The 21,435-nt window shown below is 38.2% G+C and overlaps 1 protein-coding gene across 1 annotated transcript in view; it reads left to right on the top strand.

The window, feature by feature from the left end:
* Positions 1–21,435, top strand: part of LOC145978422 (uncharacterized) — a 47,822-nt gene that overhangs the window by 10,767 nt on the left and 15,620 nt on the right. The window contains exons 2-6 of the mRNA XM_083111051.1: positions 2,933–3,122; positions 6,271–6,411; positions 7,405–7,501; positions 18,874–19,024; positions 19,822–19,991. Of these exons, the coding sequence (XP_082967177.1) occupies positions 2,933–3,122; positions 6,271–6,411; positions 7,405–7,501; positions 18,874–19,024; positions 19,822–19,991 (749 nt within the window). The remainder of the gene's footprint in view (positions 1–2,932; positions 3,123–6,270; positions 6,412–7,404; positions 7,502–18,873; positions 19,025–19,821; positions 19,992–21,435) is intronic.

Here is a 21,435-nt window from a genome sequence, read left to right as displayed (position 1 = left end):
ACAAGATCATCGGTTGACACTCGCTTCCTTCCCTGACCGCCTGCATCATGTACGTCTGTACATCCTGCTTCAAAGTTCCTGCACCATTGCCACACTTTGCTGTCACTCATGAAAGTTTCACCGTACACTGCACTCATTCGTCGATGAATTTCGGCTGCATTGCACCCCTCAGCATGAAGAAATCGAATGACTGCATGCACTTCACACTTGGCGTGCAACTCTAATGTTCTAGGCATGTTTCCGTGCTGACTGCATGCGATGAACTGACACGTGCGACGTGACGCGATCAATGGGCATACTAGAGACACTGCGCAACACATACACGCACAGCTTCATCGGATTTTCAATGTGGTTTTTATTTCGCGACCAATCGGACCTTGATAAAAAAAATAGCCCTCGTATATCAAATGGGCGAAATTAATTCAAATAGAGTGGAAAATTATTATAAAAGAAGTTGTAAAAGTTATGAGTAGAGCCCCCTATACGCCTTCATGGCGTGGTGCTATGCACAGGGGAACACTTTACCTTCTATCTTTTTTTTTACTTTTATGAGTAGAGCCCGGAAGTTTGGCAAAATGCCTCTTTTTATCTATTGTATATATTGATAATTTTTTTCCGGATATACGTTTTTCATGTTTCGAATGTTTTAGAAGCCTTTTCATTTTGCCTATTTGGGACCCCACTGCCTATTTCTAATTATAATGCCTTTTTTTTGCCTTTTTCAATGAAATTTGACCATTTTTTTTTAAAAAAAATGTGTATATAAATTATTTTTCTCCCAAAAAACGTTGTTGGCATTTATTTTTCTTCCGTTTATTATGTGAATAATTTTCGCCTTATTTAAGTAATATTGAACTCACGCATGTTTCAACATTGCTGAAGGAGAAAAGTGTAAGAAACAAGTATTTCATTCGGTTAACATTTCCTTGTGCATGATTGACTGCTGAAAACCTGTTGCAGAACACCTGTACAATTACGTCATCACATCCAGGTTATTGACAAGAAACAGCACTAATGCTCAAGGGCCTTTGCATGGATTCCAAAATCAAGTTCTCTATCTTTAGTTTAGTTCTGCACTTTGGAGGGAAAGGATCGTGTTGTTGTCATCATGCCGAAATTTAGTGTGCCATTAAGTGGTAAGTTACATGGTTACGTGCGTGAATTTGGTGAAAGCACATTTTCAACAGACGGTACAATTCTTCTCTGCAAGATATGTGAAAAAACAATCAACCATGAGAAAAAATACTTTATATCTCAGAATGTGTCAACAGCAAAACATAAATCTGCAGCTGCTAAAATGATCGGGCAGAAGAAGATATCCCTAATTTCAACAGTGGGCACTTCATCCAACAGCCAATCTCAATTTTCTCTTGAACTGTGCAAAGCCTTCATGGAAGCAGGAATAAATGCCTTTCTAGAAAGTGGAAAACAAGTCACTGAGGAAATTCCTGAAGAACTACACTAAACAAACGGTGCCGTCGGAATCTATGCTGCGGAAAACATATTTAAGCGTGTGCTAGGAAGAAGCTCTGCAAAGAACTGGTGATGAAGTTGTTGGAAAGAAGATCTGGATTTCAATAGATGAAAGTACTGACACTATGGGATGCTACATAGACAACGTCATCTTAGGAACTATGGAACCAACATGCGGAGAATCCTCGTCATTTCTTCTCACATCAGAACAACTAGAGAGAGCCAATGGTTCGTCAATAGCTCAGTTATTCTCAAATTCCCTACTTCTGCTCTGGCCAGATGGTGTACATCATGATGACGTGTTACTTTTCATCAGTGATGCAGCTCCCTATATGAAGAAGGCTGCCATAGCAATGAAAATTCTCTTCCCAAACATGCTTCATATAACATGTGTAGCCCACACAATGCACAAAATCGCCGAAGAAGTTAGAGTGTTGCACCCAGAAATGGACAGGTTGATTTCGAACACAAAGAAGATATTTCTGAAATCTCCCTCTCGAACCCGAAAATTTCAGGAAGTTGCGCCTGAACTTAGTTTACCTCCGCAACCAGTCTTGACGAGATGGGGAACCTGGATATCAGCAGCTATATATTATGCTAACAACCTTGAAAAAATCAGTGAGGTGATCGTTGCTCTTCCAGAAAATGAAGCGGCTTCAATTCGTGAAGTGAAAAAAATGCCTGTGCTATTCAGAACTGAAGAATGAACTGTCGTTTATTTTTGCACATTATGGTGCATTGCCAGAGACAATTACAAAGCTAGAAAAAAGAGGTGAGACTCTTATAGCATCTATGAAAATCTTCGAGGAATCTATGCAGCAGATGATGGATGTGCCAGGAGAAAAGAGGTCAGCTGTTGCGGAAAAGTGCAAACAGGTAGTGAGTGCAAATGAGAACTTGAAACAATTGAAAACAATTTGTGATATTCTAAAAGGTGAAAATGCTGTTACCGAAATTAGTCCAGCTACATTAGCTTGTTTTATGTATACTCCAATAACTTCTGTCGAAGTAGAAAGATCATTTTCTATTATGAAAAACATGCTCTCTGACAGACGACTATCAATGAATGTTGAGAACTTAAGTTGTAGTTATGTGCAATCAAGACGGAGAAAACTGAGATGCTCTTCCCAATGTAGATTTTAACATTTTACCAAAAATTAAAGATAAAAGTAAGTGACTTCCAAATGTGCCTTTTTCGGATATTTTGCCTTTTTTTCATTTTTAGTGCCTATTTTCCACATTATAAATGCCTTTTTTCCTGCCTATTTTAACGAAAATAAATGCCTGAACTTCCGGGCTCTAGTTATGAGATTGAAAGGAGAAAGAAGAAAAGAAGAAACAAAATGGCACCTCCCTCCATTCTGGGGGTGGTACTGGCTTAGGCACTTATACTCAGAACTGATAATAAAAATAATTATTTTTAAAGATACTAATATTACAATGTATTTCCTTTGTGCAGGTGTGCTCCTCCAGAAGTAGACAGCCTGCGATCTCTGTGGGTGTTGGAACACAACAGGGTGGCGGAGAAACTGGAAGATATCAATCCAGAATGGAGCGATGCCAGGATATACCATGAGGCGAGAAAGATTGTATCAGCTGAAATACAACACATCACATATGGTGAATTCCTTCCCATTGTTCTAGGGCAGGTAAGAAAATACCTAGTTGAGTGCTGAAACAGTGGCATATTTATGAGGAGCTTTGACAGAGTGGTCAACTCAACATAATGTGCCACAAAGATAGAGAATCCATGTTCGAATCCCAGGCTAGGTATGGATATATATATATATATATATATATATCTGTGTGTTTGCCGCACCTTCCATTCATCATTGTCATGATTTAGCCAAGAAATCGTTGCTTTAAGGACAAAATATACTCTTGTTTGGGGCACCCTAACATTGATATGACACCTCAACAAACAAATTGTTATTATGAAAAGTTGTTCACATTGATGTCCTATACACACTGCGAAATTTTGCATTGATTTTTCTCTCACATTCTATGTACAGGGTATCTATAAAAGAACTCCTGTGTTTTGAAGCTAAATATTTTATTAAAAACTGAAACTCAGGAAAAGTAAATACATATATTTGAAGGTAATGTTATCAAGTTTTGTTTACAATTTAGTAAATTCCAATGTGTGTCCCGTTTGTAGCACGGCGCACATCCAAACGATAATAGACTTCTTGCCACGTCTTGGCCAGCATGTGTGGGGTGATGGTTGCCACAGATGCGATAATTCTTTGCCTTAGATGGTTGACATCTTGAATTTTCTCCGCATAGATCATGTTCTTCACATGTTCCCATAGGAAAAAGTCTAAGGGAGTAAGTGAAGGGTCTAATAACACGGTCATGCATAAGACCGCACCAAACATTCAACTTGGGTGAGTCAGGTTGATGCTCAAAGAACTCATGAGGTGGCTGTGAGCGCCAAATGCGACAATTGTGTCGATTAACAGTACCACTGACATGAAAAGTGGCCTCATCGGTAAAACTAACATCGTTTAGAAAATCATTGTTTTCTTCAATCTTGTTCAGCATAAAAACAGCAAACTGTGATCTCTTAGTCTTGTCTGTAGGCTTAATTCCATGCAAAAGCTGTACCTTGTAAGCTGTTAGACGAAGCCTCTTGTGCACCACTTTATGAACAGTCGATCTTGGTATCCCCAACTGAAGACTGCATCGTGTCAAGGATTTTTTGGTGCTTTGTACGCATGAAGTGCAAATTCTTTCTACATCCTCTTCAGAAACATGCAACCTACCTGGCGACTTTTGTCTCAGAACACTTCCAGTTTCTTTAAATGCCTTAAGCCATTGACAAATGGTTTTGTCCAAAGGCGCAACACCACCATACTCGCGTCGAAAGTTCCGCTGTACAGTAATAACAGATCCAGTTTCTACAAGCCATATCACACACTGCACCTTCTGTCGTGGCGTCGCCATTGCACTGAACTGCACTGACTGGGTTCAGCTCGGCTCGGCCACTTCAAGGTCAATGCTGTGCAGCGTTGCAAACCTTTGTTGGAATAAACTCCAAACAGCGTGAATAAAACTTGATGAGCTACTGATTTCAAAGTAATTAACTAACCTGAGTTATCTAATGATTGTTTAAAACCCAGGAGTTATTTTTAAAATATGGGATTATTCTGATACTGATGCGATACTGATGCATTAACTGCATAAATTATGTTTTCTTTTTTTAAGTCCACTTTATACTTAGCTGGGTTAATTTGAACTGGAACTGTAATTTTAAGTGAGACCTCAACTACTGTGCAATGTGCCTCCACCATAGGCGTGCGCAGGCCCTCTGATTAGGGGGGGGGGGCAAAGCCTTGATGAAAGTTCAGCCGGGAAAGAGAAATCTCATTTTTTCTCACTGTTTTAGTTTCATTGCATTGATGGGTGTATGTATATATGATCTAATGCAGGATCATAGAGGCACCATAACGAATAAATAAATTGTCTCTGACATGTGCTGTGCTCCTTTTCCTCCAAACAATTGTGTTCATGCATTTATGACAAAATGCTTTAGCAGCAAGAGTCTGAAGTACTTAGTAGTTATAACTTTTCTCTTTCTGGTAATTTACAATGCATTACAGAAAACAATAAAATTGAGAGCGAAGTGAGCAAGAACACTTCTAGATCCAAATTTTGCAAACTGAAAACAATATTGATTTAATATGGTAGAAAATAATCAATGGGCCGCCATGGCATTCTTTTACAATATTTTTCATTTCAGCGCTCAGGGCCAACTCCCGCCGCCCCCTAGCTAGGGCTCTAAACTTGACAAGACTGTAACAAAAGCAGATATTGAGAGCGAAGCGAGCAAATAAAATTATGAAATTTATTTTTATTTGAACAAAATTTGATATCGAGGGGGTAATTGCCCCTATGTGCTCTCTGCAGGTACACTTGGCCACCTGGAAGAAATAATGCAACAAAGACGTGAAAACAAATTTTATCTCGGATATATTTTTGTCCTGCTACTCTAAGATTCTACTAGTCTTGCTCCCTTTTACCTCAACGTTTTCCCCCTAGAGATTTCAAGGGACTTCCGTCCAATGTTAGGGAGGGGCAATAATAGTATAATATCGTTTAATAATGGCGATAAGGTTCCTCTACACTAAATTTCTAAGTGAAAGTATAATAACGTAGGGACCTAGACGTCTGGATGGGGGGGGGGGCAAGGATGGCCACGCCTACCCCTTAGAAATCAAATGTCAACCTAAAAGTACATATTTTACACGTATAATTTGATTTCAGTCATAGTAATTTACTATAATGCGATAATTTCAAATTCAGGTGGTGTATTTTGAGGGGGCAACACTATTATCGGGGTAATATGCCCCATGGAAAAATACCTTGCTTGTCTCTCCATGGAAAAAATCTGCGGACGTCCATGATTGGGGGGGGGGCAACTGCCCACCGTGCACAGACCTTATGGCCTCCACTGAATCTGAGAGCCCTTGCTTTCGATATGACAGCATTACCACTACACCATTGTGAAGGCCTTTTACAGCTACGCATTGTACAGAATAACTGTAACTGTAGTCAGTGATCGAAGTGGAAATTACTATTTGGGGAGACTTGGTTGTATGATTCAACATGAGGAAAATGAAGCAAGTGGGGGCAAATTATCCTAACTGAGAGGGATGCTTTGTGCAAACTGGCAGCAGTATAGCATCCCCATGTTCCCCTCAACTTGAGCGCTACTTTTATTTTTATTTCATGTTATTTGTGATGTATTTTAACTTCTTGATATATTTCTTTTTCCACATTTTTATCTTGTTTCAGGAGTCTCTGATGAAATATAATTTGAGTGTAATGGATCATGGTTACTCCACTTGGTACTCAAGTCATGTCTATCCAGGAACTTTGAACAGTGCAGCTGTTGCAGCTTTGCATACTTTTGAAAGCATGACCCCACCTTCTCTGGTATGTTAATGTTAGAACGTTTTAGATAGTGTGAATTGAATGCTTGACTTCCTTACATGAAAGTTTTCCATTTCCAGTATAACTGCATGGTCGGGTGGTATGGAGGATGCAGAATTTTAATATTAATTCCATTTTCACCCTACTTACTTGTTACTGACCGAATAAGCACACTGTTAAAGACTTCAAACTTGTTGGTGTTCCACAAATAAGTTCACCACCACAATCTAGTGGCAAATGTAGAGAAATACATTTTTTGCGACCACAGAAAGGAACAAACAGGGATGATGTTTGTTCCAAGGCCTGGGTGTAAACTAAGTTAGTTTTCACCATCATTTAATCCTCTATCAGTCGCTCTATATCTGAGACACATGCTGCTAAAATGGTTTATTTTCTCGGAAGCAATTAGGGTGCGGTTCTAAGCTTCTCATTAGCTTCCTCCAGGACAATGCATAACTGCACCAGGCCACTGTCTTAGTGCAGAAATGGGCTGACCTTTCTGGGGTTCTAAATGATGGACCATCTACCATACTGCACAGATTAAACCCCTGTGGATAACCTTCTCTTCCAAAAACTGAAAAAATACCTGAAAGCACATTTGGCACCATTGCTGATGTCATCCAGGCTGTAAGTGTGTGGTTTCAGGAGCAACCAAAGACTTTTTTTTAGGTCTTCGAAAGTTTCGAGAAAGGTTGCACTTGTGAGCTTTTGAAGTACTATCTACGTATTGAAATGAACAATTTTATGCACATTTTCTGGCCGATTTTATTTTGTGGGTGTTGTTAGCCTATACCTCGAGCAAAATGCCTATTAGTAACTTCGCCACTGACTGCTGGCTTGTTAACAGAATTACAAGACTGCAAGTAATTTCAGAATTATTGTAGAAGTTGTTGAAGTTATCAATGAAGGGATTTCTCTTGAGTGCAGAAACAAAATCAATGATTGTAATTGACTTTATTAATATAGGTGCATATCTAAAGATATTTCTTCTTGTAGGTTACTTCAAAGTATGCATCCCAAAAGAGTTTGCATAAAATCTTCTCAGAAGCAATTGCAACACCAGCAAGAAACCCAGGACTAAACAATTCAAAAGGTGAGAACACTTCATAATCTATACAGTATCGTAACATTTAATATATCCATTAACAACTGACTTATAATTGTGATACTTTCCTTTTCCTGATGTCCTACGCATGCCCTACTCTTGTCTTGTTCAAAGGTCCGAGTAAAATACCAGGATATTAGCACAACTAAATTTTATTTTAAAAATCCTGTAATGTGCGATGATGTCCCACACTGAGGCTGTGCAGTCTAAGGCGTAATGCTTTGAGCTCCAGCTACGGGAGTACGGGACGTGCACAGGTTCAAGTTTCCTGGGGGGGGGGGAGCTTGACAACTTTTCTCCTGAGATTTAGGCCTGTGTATGGCACCAGTGTCCACTCACCATCATGAGGAAATCATATGCTATGCATAAGTAGCATAACCCAGTCATGGAAACATACAACAATGACTGGGGGTTCGTCGTGCTGACCACATATGTCACCTTGTAAGTGGTCGAGTGATCCCCCACCTCGGCAGGCAGGAGTGAGACTGGTAGTCGATAGGTAGGCCCTGGCCCTCAAAGGTTGTTGCACCACAGGTTATTATTAATGTACAATGAAGTGGATGACTTAAATGTAGGAGTGTATTTGATGTATTTCCCACAATACTTGAAACCTAATACTTTGATTAACAGTTTATTACTAACAAGAATGCTAATTTAAAACAAGACCTTTTTTTTAAATGCTCTTTTCTTTCCAAGAAGCCTTACCAGTGTAATTCTTCACTGGTGGCCAATTTATATCAGATTAGTACACTATCTGCATTAATAAATTATCTGTATTGGTAATTTTGTCTACTAAGAGCACTAAGTTAAACCTTACACTTTATTCACATGGTTCTGGCCTGGCAATATTAGGCAAGGATAAATAGAAAGGGCTCTTAAATCCTAGGAATGCTGGCTTCCTAGTTATCTGGTTCTATTTTGCAACAGCATTCATGTAGGGTGACCAGACACATACATTCAAAAAAGAGGACAGAGCATGGCTAAAAAGGAGGACAAAGCCCAAAAAAAAGAGGACACCTACCCTTAACCTTAGCTTATCCAAAAGGAGGGGGGCTGTCTACTTCTTAGATTTTTCAACTGAATATTTTTAGAAAAAAAAATAAAAATAAATTACAATGTTCCCTAGAGTGTTCAAAATATTTCGGTATTACATTTGTTCATAAAGACATAAAATGCAACGTAAAGGGAAAATTCACTTGGTTGGGCTATCAGGCAACTCCCCTTTTATTGGATGCATGTTATTCGTGCCATTGATAATGGCAGTGTACAAATGGTTAGTAACAATGGTATTTTATACAGGGAGGTTATTGCAGCATGCCACCGCAAGAGCGTCTGCCGCTTGCCGGCCCAGTCATGCAACAGGTGCCGGCAAATTGCGTAACAGATAGCCCGTTACACAAACCGCTTGTTTTGTAATGTTTCCACTTTTCACAATTATAGTTACAATTACAACTTAAATAAGCACGTACCTTGTCGTAAGGATGCTGGAAAAGGTGTCCTCTAAAATACAAATATTTCTGGCACTTTATTTTTGACATGTAATCTTTCTTAGACACCGCGAGAGCGTCGGCCGCTTACCGGCCTTGTCATGCATCCAGGTGCTGCCAAATTGCGTAACAGATAGTCCGTAACAGAAACCGCATGTTTTGTAATGTTTCCACTTTTCACAATTACAGTTACAATTACAACCTTATTTCAGACATCTAATCTTTCTTAGACATCTCTACTTTATCCTCGGTTGACAGAAAGGGAAGACAGCATCGCGGCGCATAAAGCAAACCAAAAGTGTAAAATTATATTTAAAACTAATAATAATGATGATCACTAACCTTCTGTGTTATAAATGATGTTGAAAATGACCTCCTTCAATACCAATACATTTCCGGCATCTGCGTATGAAATTCCTCTGAACATCCATAAGCTCCTCAGGTGTGATTCTGGCAATTTCTCTTCTTATATTTTCTTTTAAATCCTCTATTGTACGCGGGTTATTCTGATACACTTTGTTTTTTAATGTTCCCCATAAATAATAATCACAAGGAGTAAGATCGGGGCTACGAGAGGGCCACAACTCAGTACTGATAATTCTGTCCTCAAAAATCTCGGCAATAAAATTAAGTGATTCATAAGCAGTGTGAGCAGTAGCAGAGTCCTGCTGAAAAAATGACTGCTGGCATTCAATGTCCGTTAATTGTTCAAAAAAAGGTTGTAGTATGTCTCTTCGATACCTTTCACCATTGATAGTACCTTCATAAAAAATAGGCCCTATTATTCTGTGCGCATTCAAACCACACCACACACCAATTTTTGCAGGATGGAGCGGAACTTCATGCACAAGGTCAAGTTTTTCTGTGCTCCAATAGCGATTGTTTTGTGAAATAACTCGGCCATTCAATTCGAACCAAGCTTCGTCTGAAAATATGATTAATTCTGGATTTACTCTGCCAGCAACAATATTATCCAGCATCCAGTTACAGAATCGAACTCTAGTCGCGTGATCGCGCGGTTGCAATTCATGAACCACTGTAATTTTGTAGGGTTTTAATCTAAGTAATTTAGTGGCATTTCGTGCTGAGGATTTTGAAATGCCTGTTTCCTGAGCAAGCCGACGGAGGGATTTTTTTGGAGTATGTTCAAGTCGTTCACCAATTTCGTCTAGCTTTTCTTCCGTAAGAACACGTCGTCTGGAAACACGTTTCTTAGGTTCAAGAGATCCTGTCTCTCGTAATCTTTTAACGAGGTTGTAAACAGTATGTCTGTCCGGAACAGGATTGCCAGGAAATTTTCTTGCGAATCGCCTGACTACTTTTCTGCAAGAGTTCGTTTTCACGTAAGTATCGTACATAAAAACTCTTTGTTCAAGGCTATATTTGTTTGGCGGCATAACTAATGAATGAATAACAATTAACACACGATAAAGCACTAGCACTTAATAGCACACCAATAACACAGTATAAACAACACGAGTACTGATAAACGCAAACCGAAGTGAACACGTCTAAACAACTGGTAGCCGACAGCTGTCGCATTCGCGTAGTATCGAGAGGCTTCTCGCGGCTTACCACTACTCCGATAAGCCGCTGACGCTCTTGCGACATCTGAGGAATTTCGCTTCTAGCGTCGGCTCTATAGACACTGGATGGACCAAATTTTGAGGGAAGCACAACAAAAGACTACTCTATGAGGATATGTAATGCTCCTGCCGCAACTTTGAAAAAAAAAAATATGGAAATTACGACGTTCAGAAATTTTGCGTAATTACGGGGAAAATAGAACTTTGGGATTTGGCCCCCGTTTCCCCCTGGACTCACAATTGTCGGAATTTACATAAAATGTTGCTTTTTGTTCATTCTTACATTTAGAATTTAAATTTCTTAAAAAGATGCAGTTGTTGAGCAGTTATAGCCTTTTATATTCAGTTTATCCCATAGTAGCAAAAGGGGAAAAGTGCTTATTTCAAATGGCGCTCTCAGAAAGAAAAACGCACACAGTGTATGATCGCTACTTTACTTCAAAAATATTCACACGTTAAAATTAAGTGACACTGTTAAATAATTCGTTTATCTGCGCTTTCGTTTTGCATAATAATGTATACGTAACCTCCCCCCTCGAAAATCTTGGGCACGCCACTGACTCTAGTGTTCAAAAGGATTAATCTTGTGTTATCTGCAAAATAAGAGTCACGGTTTTGTTTATTCGAAGGCAAGACAAGAATGAAAAATTGAATCCTTTATGTTGGATGAGTCATTGCTGTCAGAAGCGATATGGGCAGAAATAAAGTGCCAGAAATATTTGTATTTTAGAGGACACCTTTTCCAGCATCCTTGCGGCAAGGTACGTGCTTATTTAAGTTGTAATTGTAACTATAATTGTGAAAAGTGGAAACATTACAAAACAAGCGGTTTGTGTAACGGGCTATCTGTTACGCAATTTGCCGGCACCTGTTGCATGACTGGGCCGGCAAGCGGCCAACGCTATTGCGGTGGCATGCTGCAATAACCTCCCTGTAGTAATAATTATTTATAAATAACAGCAACTACATAAACACGAAAAAAAACTTTGATGGATAAATAATATTGTTTTTTTGAGGTTCAGTGTATAAAATGTGTGTGTGACAATCATACAACAAGTGGTTATTTTTCTCATTTATGATGTTAATTTTTGTAATTATTACAATTATTAAATAACTGTACTTATCTTGATTGATTTTGGTTGATTTTCTTTATTTTACTTCGCTTTTTGTGCCACTTTTGGCTAATTTGCGAAGATGGAGATGAGTGACGAATGGATGCGCGTTTTTTTGATGTGTTAACCACTCCGCCGGCATCTGTATTTATATAAACAACAAGACAAGCAGTGACGGTTTCTTGAATTTTAGTGATAAAACAAAGTATGGGCTTTTGAGCCCCCTCAGGTAAGTAAGTTTTTCGTACCGCACGGGTACGAGATCTGACTTTCTCCAACAATTTGTTGATATTTGTGAGAAAATTCTCTCAACATTTGTATTAAGTTGTCGCGGCACAGAAAATAAATATTTTGCTATATTTTGAGTAGTTCTGAATAACATTCGGCAGACTTACTTCAATGGAAATATTTAGTCTATTTCTCATTTGCATTTTCTAATTCAGAATTACCACCAACAAACTGCTTTAAGATGAAAAATTAGTAAAAACTTTAACATCATCAATATAAATTCCTTTAATTTAAACCATAAATATACATAAATTTTTTAACATCACTAAATTTCCGATTTGTTTTATTCCTTCTTTTAAATCATTCAAATTCATCAACAAGTCTCACAAGCAACATATATTGTTCTACCTCTTTAACAAATCCATCTTTTTCAGCACTTTCAATAATTTCCTCTTACCTTTAAACACAGAAAGCAATCTTCTAATAAATGCTCTAACAATCATAACTAAGAGTATCTATAATTTTAAGCACACAAATGTGTTCCTTTTCAAATCCTTTGGATTTTGGAATGAAAAATCCCCATATGTGAATGCAAATGAAACAAGTAAGCTTCGCTTAACCTATTTCCGAAAGAAACTGAATTAAAATTTTAGGTAGTTTAGGTTTGAACAGGCGCGGAGCGTCCATGTAAGCCGTGTAAGCCGGGCTTACACTTTATTAGTTCTAGTAAAATGTATGTAATTATATGGCAAAATTCGTAAAAACTTCAAAGTTCATCTCGGCCCGATACCAGTCTTCGAGATCCTGTTTGTTAGATTGCAACACTTCAGCACCAGATGGCACATGAGAACTCCCGCCTTTTGCTTTGGGAAAGTTGTAAGCCGTCTGAATGTTGCCTTACAAATTTCTGAACGCGAAGGAGCAGTGCCTGCCGTCACCCACCGTATCTGGAAGGAGAAGGGCGAGGAATATAGAGAGAAGAGCGCGTCGAAACCCTAGGTGTGTAAACCTACGGGCAGAGGCTTACAGCAGCGTTGCAAACCTCATGTTTAGAAAAAGTGTTGTTCATGGACGTCCGCAGTATTTCTTTCCACCAGGGAGGATTAAGCAAAGTATTTCTTTTTCAGGGATTGGGGTAAACTAGGTATATTTCCCTTCTCAAAATATACTAATTCAATTTGAAGTTAACATTTTTTTGCAACGCCCTTACAATAATTAACAATTTGATGTGACTGAAATGAAATTGTATGTGTGAAAATGGTTGACATTCTTATTTTAGGAAGTGTCTTCTTGCCTTGCCCCTTCTGGACATCCATGGTGTCGTTTAAACTCCGAAATTATACTACATACTACTAAATTGTTCTGGGATTTTCATATCATAAATATTAATTTATAACAAAAACAAATATAAATTCGAATGGTTCAACCAACGGCATGGGTTCCACGTTATGTGAAAAGTTTGAGAAAATTCAACCAGAACGAAAAGTGGCCCTGTTGTTTTATTTATATCTCCAACTTACAAACGACTTTTTAAACTTGTGCGAGATTTAGCACCATTATGCTTGGGTTGGCTTCACTGAATACACGCCAGCGAGAGACAGGTCGTGCAAGAGGAGGGGCTCCAGCGTTGTCGGGTATGAATGGTTGACTGCAAAGGAAATTTGAGCCGGTGGTGCTTCAAGGAGGTTTTTTTTTCCCAGGAACAGGGAATTCTGAAGCAAAAAACTAACATGAAGGGAGAAAAGGAGAAACCTAGAAATGAGCGGGATACGGGAAAATTAGATACACATTGATGTGCTAAATTCTGTTGTTTCTGTTTTTCACTTGTAGGCAGTAGCGTACGCAGGATTTCATCAAGGGGGGTGTTATTTCGAAAACTTTCTACAAATTCACATTACCATTGTTTTATTATACTTTAATTAATAATAATAATAATTCTTATAATTAATTAGTTTAATTACTACTAATAATTACTAGTAATGCAGCTGCTATTTATGAAAGAAATAGAACAAAATTACATTTCTTTTGTTTCTTTGTTACAAAATAATTGTCTAGTCAACGGTTATTTGTATATGATAAGTGAGACATTTTAAGTGTGAAGAAAATCCATAAAAACAAGCAAATATATTAAATTTATTGAAATAATCGAAATAGGAAACTCATTCAAGGAGCCGCGCTGGTCTAGTCTGACAACTTCGTGAGAGATCCAGGTTCGATTCCCGGAATTGGTTGGAATTTATCCAGCCTTGTTTCCGCACCCAGCCTCATAGCAATGGGTACCTGAGAGCAACCCTGGGGGATGAAGGCTGCCGGAGCATGGTGCTGATCACATCACCTGCAAAATTGTTCGAGATCGAGAATCTTTGGGGCCCACCACACCACTATGTGTGCCTTCATGGCACGGTGCTATATGCACGGGGGAATTTACATTACCTTTACCAATGGAACTCGCCAAGGATGATGATGAAGCGCGAGAATACATGTTGCTAAATTCCACTGAGTCTATGTTTTCGTTGAAAAGTAAGTTTATAGACATTCCAACACATTTATCACTTCTAGGTGATTCACAAAGCACTTCTTCAACATTATTTAATGATGTGGATGTAAACTCAGCATCACTTGAGAGTTCACAAAGGGATGTGAAATCAGTACCGGGAAGAACGTTTGCAATAAGGACAAAGCAAGGAATTTTCACAATTCTCGCGAGAGTCACTGCGCGACTTTAAAAAAAAAAATTGCAAAATTGAACTTTGTGGCCGCTTAGATTGTGTTTGGAATGTTGTTTTTCTTCATGCTGCATGGGAATAATAATTCAAATTATTATTATTATTATTATTATTATTATTATTACTGTCGCAGATCTTTGACTGTGATAAATTAGCCATTTTTATTTTTTTCTACAGCATTTTCCATAATATTTCAAAAGCTCAAGGGGGGGGTTTAAACCCGGTAACCCCCCCTTGCGTACGCCACTGCTTGTAGGAGAGCATAAACATTAGACATATTAAGATCTCTGTTTTCCGTTTATGTATGAACTCAGCTGGTAATAATTGAGCTAAAAAGTGAAATAAATAAGTAAATAAATAAATAAATGTTAATGAAAACTGAAGATTGAAGCAATTTTACAAATTTCATGTCAAATGTGAACCAAATATTATTAATTACATAGACCGTGGGGGTGACTCAAACACTCTTCGAACAACGTACGAAAAGCCTGTTTATGATCTTTTAGGTGCTAGATTTGCTTTTACAGTATCCTAAGAAAGCACTTACATGTCCTTTGATAGAAATTTCTGGATATATCCCTACAATTTGTGAGCATTTCTTTTATATTTTATATTGTATTTTTTTTTTTTACTAAATATAGGGGATTTTAAGGCAAGAGAGGGAATTTATTTATATCCGAAAGGGATATTCCCTTCACAGTCCGAAAGATCACTGCTTTGAGCAGTGACCGATTTTGGATCTGGTTTCTTTTTGTTTCCCCCTTCTTGCTGTGTGTTTGTTAAAGTCTCGAGGTATTGCTTTTTCGAATTCCATCTATTGAAAAGCGGAATGTCGTCCCTGTGTTGTGGTGTGATACAGTAGTGAAGTGCATTATGGAATAAAATGAGTGTGATTGTGCGGTGGGGTGGAGAACTTGTTGAAGACGCCGTTGTCCAGCAAGGATTTTGCTGCCAAGAAGAAACTTGTGGACATAGGTAGGCCCACCCCTTCCTTCTCTAGCAGACATAGTAACAGAAACGAAAAATAAAGTGCGCCGATTTTGCGATTCATGATACAGAGCTGATACTTGGTTATGCGGTTGTAAAAAGTATTCAACACTTCTCTGTTTCCTTCTGTTTTCGTTTGTTTATTATTATTATTATTCATTTTATCTAACTTTGCATATTTTTTATCGATACGTTACTCATTGTGATAGGAATAACACTGACTTAATTATCAGATATCCAGAATTTTTGATTTGGTGAAAAATTCCAGGGAAGTGTTCTGAAAAAAATGGGGGGGGGTCGATGTGTGTGGATAAATCACTAACCATGTCAGCCCAAAAATAAGCACAACGGGAAATAACCTTCATCATGCTAGGCTTACACTGTTGGAAAGGTCACGCTCCGCCACTGGGTTTGAACAAGAAACATTTTAATGATGCGAACATTTCTGGCACTCTTTCATCAACAGGGAAATGTGACAGCCACTGACACAGATGGGGAGGGGCTGATGGGGCTGCAGCCCCTCCACAAATATTGAGAAGATCAACGTTTTCAAATGAAAACAGCAATGGACTTGTGAAAAACCAAAGACGTAAATGCAAACACCTTTGAAAATGAGCCCCGGTTACAAATTTTTGCATTTGCACAACTTTTAAAACGAAAGTTAAAAATTGCAATTATGATATATATTGTATACTGTATACCGTTCCGTCCCACCAGAACACAATTGCAGCCCTGCGTACGCCTACTTGACACTGCCTCATGTTTGATTCTTCCATCCTTAAAACGTTAATATTTTCATGCTTTTATTGTTGAATTTACACTTTAGTAAAAGTAACTATTACTCAATAATCAAAATTCTCACTATACATTTCTGTATTGCGTATGTGTGACTCGAAACAGAACTGCAGAGACTGTATGCGTTCCCGCAGGCAATCTGGGGCTCCCTCAGAAGGAGAAGCAACAAGTTAGAAATATAATGATGATGACACGTTCAGAAAAACTTGATCATGCGCTCCATGTAAAATAGCAAATTATGATAGTCGGTATTGATACATTGCCTGTGCAGCACATTCGCTATAGTCGATGCTGCACTCTTTCCGAAAAAGGGGCCTCTCCGATGAGGCAGTGGTAGCGTCGTCGCATTGTAATGAAGGGGCCCCGGGTTCGATACCTGGTGGAGACGCATAGTGGTTCGGATCCAACTTTAAACTGTAGGTCCAGTCCCAATTAGCCTTACTGTGCATAAGTGGACTTAAAACACCAACTCAATGGATCAATCAATCTTTCCGAAAAAGGAGGACATTTACCGATTTCTAAAAAATTCGCCCGGACGCCGGACAGACACCTAAAAAGGAGGACATGTCCGGATAAAAGAGGACGTCTGGTCACCCTACATTCATGGGGAAACCAGACAGCAGAGCTCAATATCAGATTTTCTTAAATAGCCTCTTACCAGTTTCAGTGTTTTCCATTTTGTGCTGTGTAAGCATCTACCCACCTATCCATTTTTTTTACACAAGGTTGGTGACAAACCCATCCCCCACCTGCAAAACATACATAACACTGATTAATAGAATAGAATAGAATTAATAGAATGATTTTATTTGTTGGATTTGTGGTGATAAGTCCATTTTATGCACAGATAGGCTAATGATTGCACATATAATTTAAAGTGGGATTCGAACCACTATAAGTGCCTCCACCAGGTATCGAACCTGGGACCCCTTGATTACAAGATGACGGTGACTACTACACCATCAGAGGACCCAATAGAATGATGTTTATGTGCATTTTGAGGTACAATGCTTATTAGCAGTGGCGTCTTGTGGCCTCAAATTTGGCCGGGGCTTATTTTTTAAAGAATTTAAATATAATGACAATTCACATGAATTACAAAAAATAGGTATTTTTTTCTTCTAGACTACAAAACTGGACTTACTTTTTTGAAAGAATTTAAAATGTAATGACAAATTACATGAATTACAAAAAAAAAAAACGGGTATTTATCTTATTCTAAACTACAAAACGACATATATTTTTAAAGAATTTAAAATATAATGACAATTCACATGATTACAAAAGAAACAGGTAGTATTGTTGTGAAACATACCTTTCTACAAACGTTGACTCCTGTTCTTCTGCTCAGCAAATTTTGTTATTACTTTTTCGTTGAAATGTATTCTTTCTCCATTGTAAGCAAGTGCCAAGGCATTTGGTCTGTCTTGTCCCATTGCATTCCTTAAGCAGGTTTTATTATGCTTCAATGTGCTGAAACATCGTTCAGATTCAGCTGTTGCCACTGGAGTTATTAAAACTATGTTTGTCATTTTTACTGTTTCTGAAAAGGTACCCTCTAAATAATTTTAAATAAAAAATGAATGCAATCTACTGATAGAGTTTATGTTTTTCAACTCTTCACTACAATAAAGAACACGAAGTTCCCTCTTTAGTTTTCCCTCTTCTATGAAGGGATAATAAATCTGGGAAGATGCCTCTGTTTAAAGATTGTTCTCTTTCATTATGTCCTCGTAGAGCAAGTTCATGTCGACCACAGAATTTTAAGCAATCGATAATTCTATTTAATATATGCCTATTTTTCCGGACAAATTCATTGTGTCTTGTAATTGACAGCCTATGTCCTTCATCAATTTGTGTTCGAACATCAACCCTGCCAAACTCACTCAAACATAGCGAATGAAAGCCACCACAACACTACAGTACAACACGCAAGATCGACGCGACGCAACGGAGCTAGCCCCGAATCAGCACTTAAATCCATTGGACTCTCCCCTTCTCTCTCTGCTAGCACGTGGCCTTCACTGTAGCGTAGGTGGGTGTAGGCCACGCCTCCCTTTGCGACGTGCCCCGGAAAGCGATAATTGACATCAATGCCTCTAGGAGCGCTTTCGTATCCATTGCAACAGACGATGAATTTATGTGAGTAAACATCGCCTTTTAAAAGACTGTGTGATAGTTATGCGTTATGGTGATTGATAATTACGTCAATACGTCTGTTTTTCTTTAGGGGCTAAGCCCCAGAAGCCCCAAGGGACGAGACGCCACTGCTTATTAGCATATGTATACCCTATTTTTTCTTTTTGGAGGGGGGTTCCTTGTGAAATTTTGTAGTACTAATTTTGATTGATAATTTTATTCAAGAATTACTTCATTTTATTGTACATATTTTGACATTCCATTGTGCCTATGCGATTCTCTTTTTAACTCCTCTTACAGCATGGCTGAGAATAAGCGAGGACAGAGACCATGGTCTTCCACCATTTGTGAAATATTTATCTACATGTACAGGACAACAAGTCAAAAATATGGATGATTTAAAATCGCATCTTTCCACTGAACAATCACAACCATTAGACGAACTATACAGGTAAGATGTTCATAATTTAGTCAGTATATGCCTCAATATATAGCATAGTAATTTAAATGAACTATGTTAGTCATTATAGATTTAAGTTCCATGAATCTGTTAGTTATTATTTAAACTAGGCTGAAAGACATTTACGGTTCATAAGGTTTATAATTGCCAAATTCCAATTTATTTCCTCCTTTTGAGTTTGCAACAATTGTTATTAATGAACAAGTATTCCAGACATTTTGAAGTACACCAGATTTCACGGATAAGTTGTCACTTTGTATAAAAATGGTTGACAAAAAATTTATTGAAAATAAAGTTAGTTATATATCCTGATATTTTTGAACCATGTGACTCTAATTTTATAATTTTTATCAACTCCCATCACTGACACCATAAGATTTTCATTATCTTACATTTCATAATCTGTAACTTTTATTTTACCAGTCAGGTCCATTTCACACATCCCAACTGTGGTGACAGCATCTAGTGGTAAACTTGCTTTAAGGTGCTTGCACTTTAAACACTCAAGAAGTGGGATGGGAACTACGTATTTAGTTATTTTGAAGGTCATACAGCAACCTTGTAGCTCATAAAATAATACTTCCTCAGAATTGTAGCCACCAAGAATAGTTTCAATAAAAGAATCTTGTGACAAAAGCAATACAAAACCACTTGTCTATTTGGTTCAACTGACATTTTTATGTATGTTTACCACCACTATATATGGAGGCTGTCCAGCCTTTACCTTTCCCCTACCTTCCTGGAACCCCACTGCCTTATTCTGTCCTACAAAAGCTTCTCCATTATAGAGATGCAGAAGATGTGGATCTTGTGGTTGGAGTCTCACTGGAGCTTCCAAAAGCGGGGTCGTTGGTGGGAAAGACACTGAGTTGCATTTTGGGGATACAGTTTTCTGCCACTCGCCGTGGAGACAGGTTCTTTTATGATAATGATATTCCACCCACATCATTTACCAAAGGTAAGTGCTACTTTCTTCCTTGAGGATTGGATTGGTATTGATTTGGTGTTTTAAGTCCACTTTATGCACAGTAAGGCTAATCTGGACTGGACCTACAGTTTAAAGTGGAATCCAAACCACTATGTGCCTCCACCAGGAATCAAACCCGGGACCCCTTGATTACAAGGTGACGATGTTACCACTGCGCCATCGGGGAGGCTCTCTTCCTTGAGGGTTTTGCATAAAAATCAATGAAATAATGACTATTGGAAAAGCCTTAGTACCAAATTTTTGTGAACCAACACAAGCAAATGAGAGGTGGAAATTATATGTAATATACGTATTAGTCTGTACTTATTCTAAAATACTTACATTAAGAAATGGGGATGAAATATTATTTTTGTAATAATAATCAGCACTTCATTTTACATTTACATTATTATAAAAATACTCATCTGCCTTAACATTTTATCTGTGCTAAATTAGTGTCAATTATCACTGAAAGAGTACTAAAGTCGGGATGCGCTAGCAACCGGTGTGGAACCACCCGCTCTGGTAGTGACGCGCCGTTGCTGGATTGACCTACTTCAGGATTTTTGCAAGCCCACAGAGACATGTGTAGGATTAAACATCTGGTTAAACAGTCAACAACGGGACACTTCCATTGTTCTCATTCTCAGTAAAAACAACTGATTCTTTAACTACTACTTCTGTTCTTTCATTCATGTTTTATGTTTTTACATACAGGTAGATCGAAGCATTAATTACACATGTACCAAATGTATCATTAATGTTTAGGAAATCGAGCAATTGCCAAGCATTTCGTTGTAATTTATTGAACTCTGTATTGCCAGAGCCTGTATTGTCATGTAACTTCCAAAATTAACTCACTTCACACACCCACATGTGCCTCCCCGATGGTACAGTGGTAGGGTAAGTGTCGTCGCCTTGTAATCAAGGAGTCCTGGGTTCGATGCCCTGTCGAGGCACATAGTGGTTTGGATCCCACTTCCAACTGTAGGTCCATTCCAGATTAGCCGTAGTGTGCATAAAGTGGACTTTAAAACACCAACTCAATCAATTAATTCACACACAATTGATTTGTTCATGATAAATTCTTCTCCGTATTACAGTAACTGAGTTCTGTGAAATTCTGTTTTAGAGGTGAATTTTTATACGTTCCGCAAAATATATTTTAAAAACATGTTAATGAAACAAAGTTGTACGTAATTTGTTTATACGTATATCGCCCTAATTTTCAAGAAATACATTTCATTTGTACGTTCTGAAGCTTCAACAATCGTGGCGTGACAAAGAAGGCAAAGAGAGGCGGTATGAAATCAAAGGAGAAAGATTTGCCACAGTTGTTCATAACATAAGACGCATTTTCTTTTGTTGGTAATTGTGATATGATACAACACAAGTAAAAAGATGCCGGTAGCTGATGCTTGCAATGTACCATAAT

Source organism: Lepisma saccharinum, chromosome 24, assembly GCF_977018435.1.
Source record: "Lepisma saccharinum chromosome 24, izLepSacc3.1, whole genome shotgun sequence".
In the NCBI taxonomy this organism is placed as follows: Eukaryota; Metazoa; Arthropoda; class Insecta; order Zygentoma; family Lepismatidae; genus Lepisma; species Lepisma saccharinum.
This window is presented reverse-complemented; position numbering and strand designations above follow the sequence as displayed.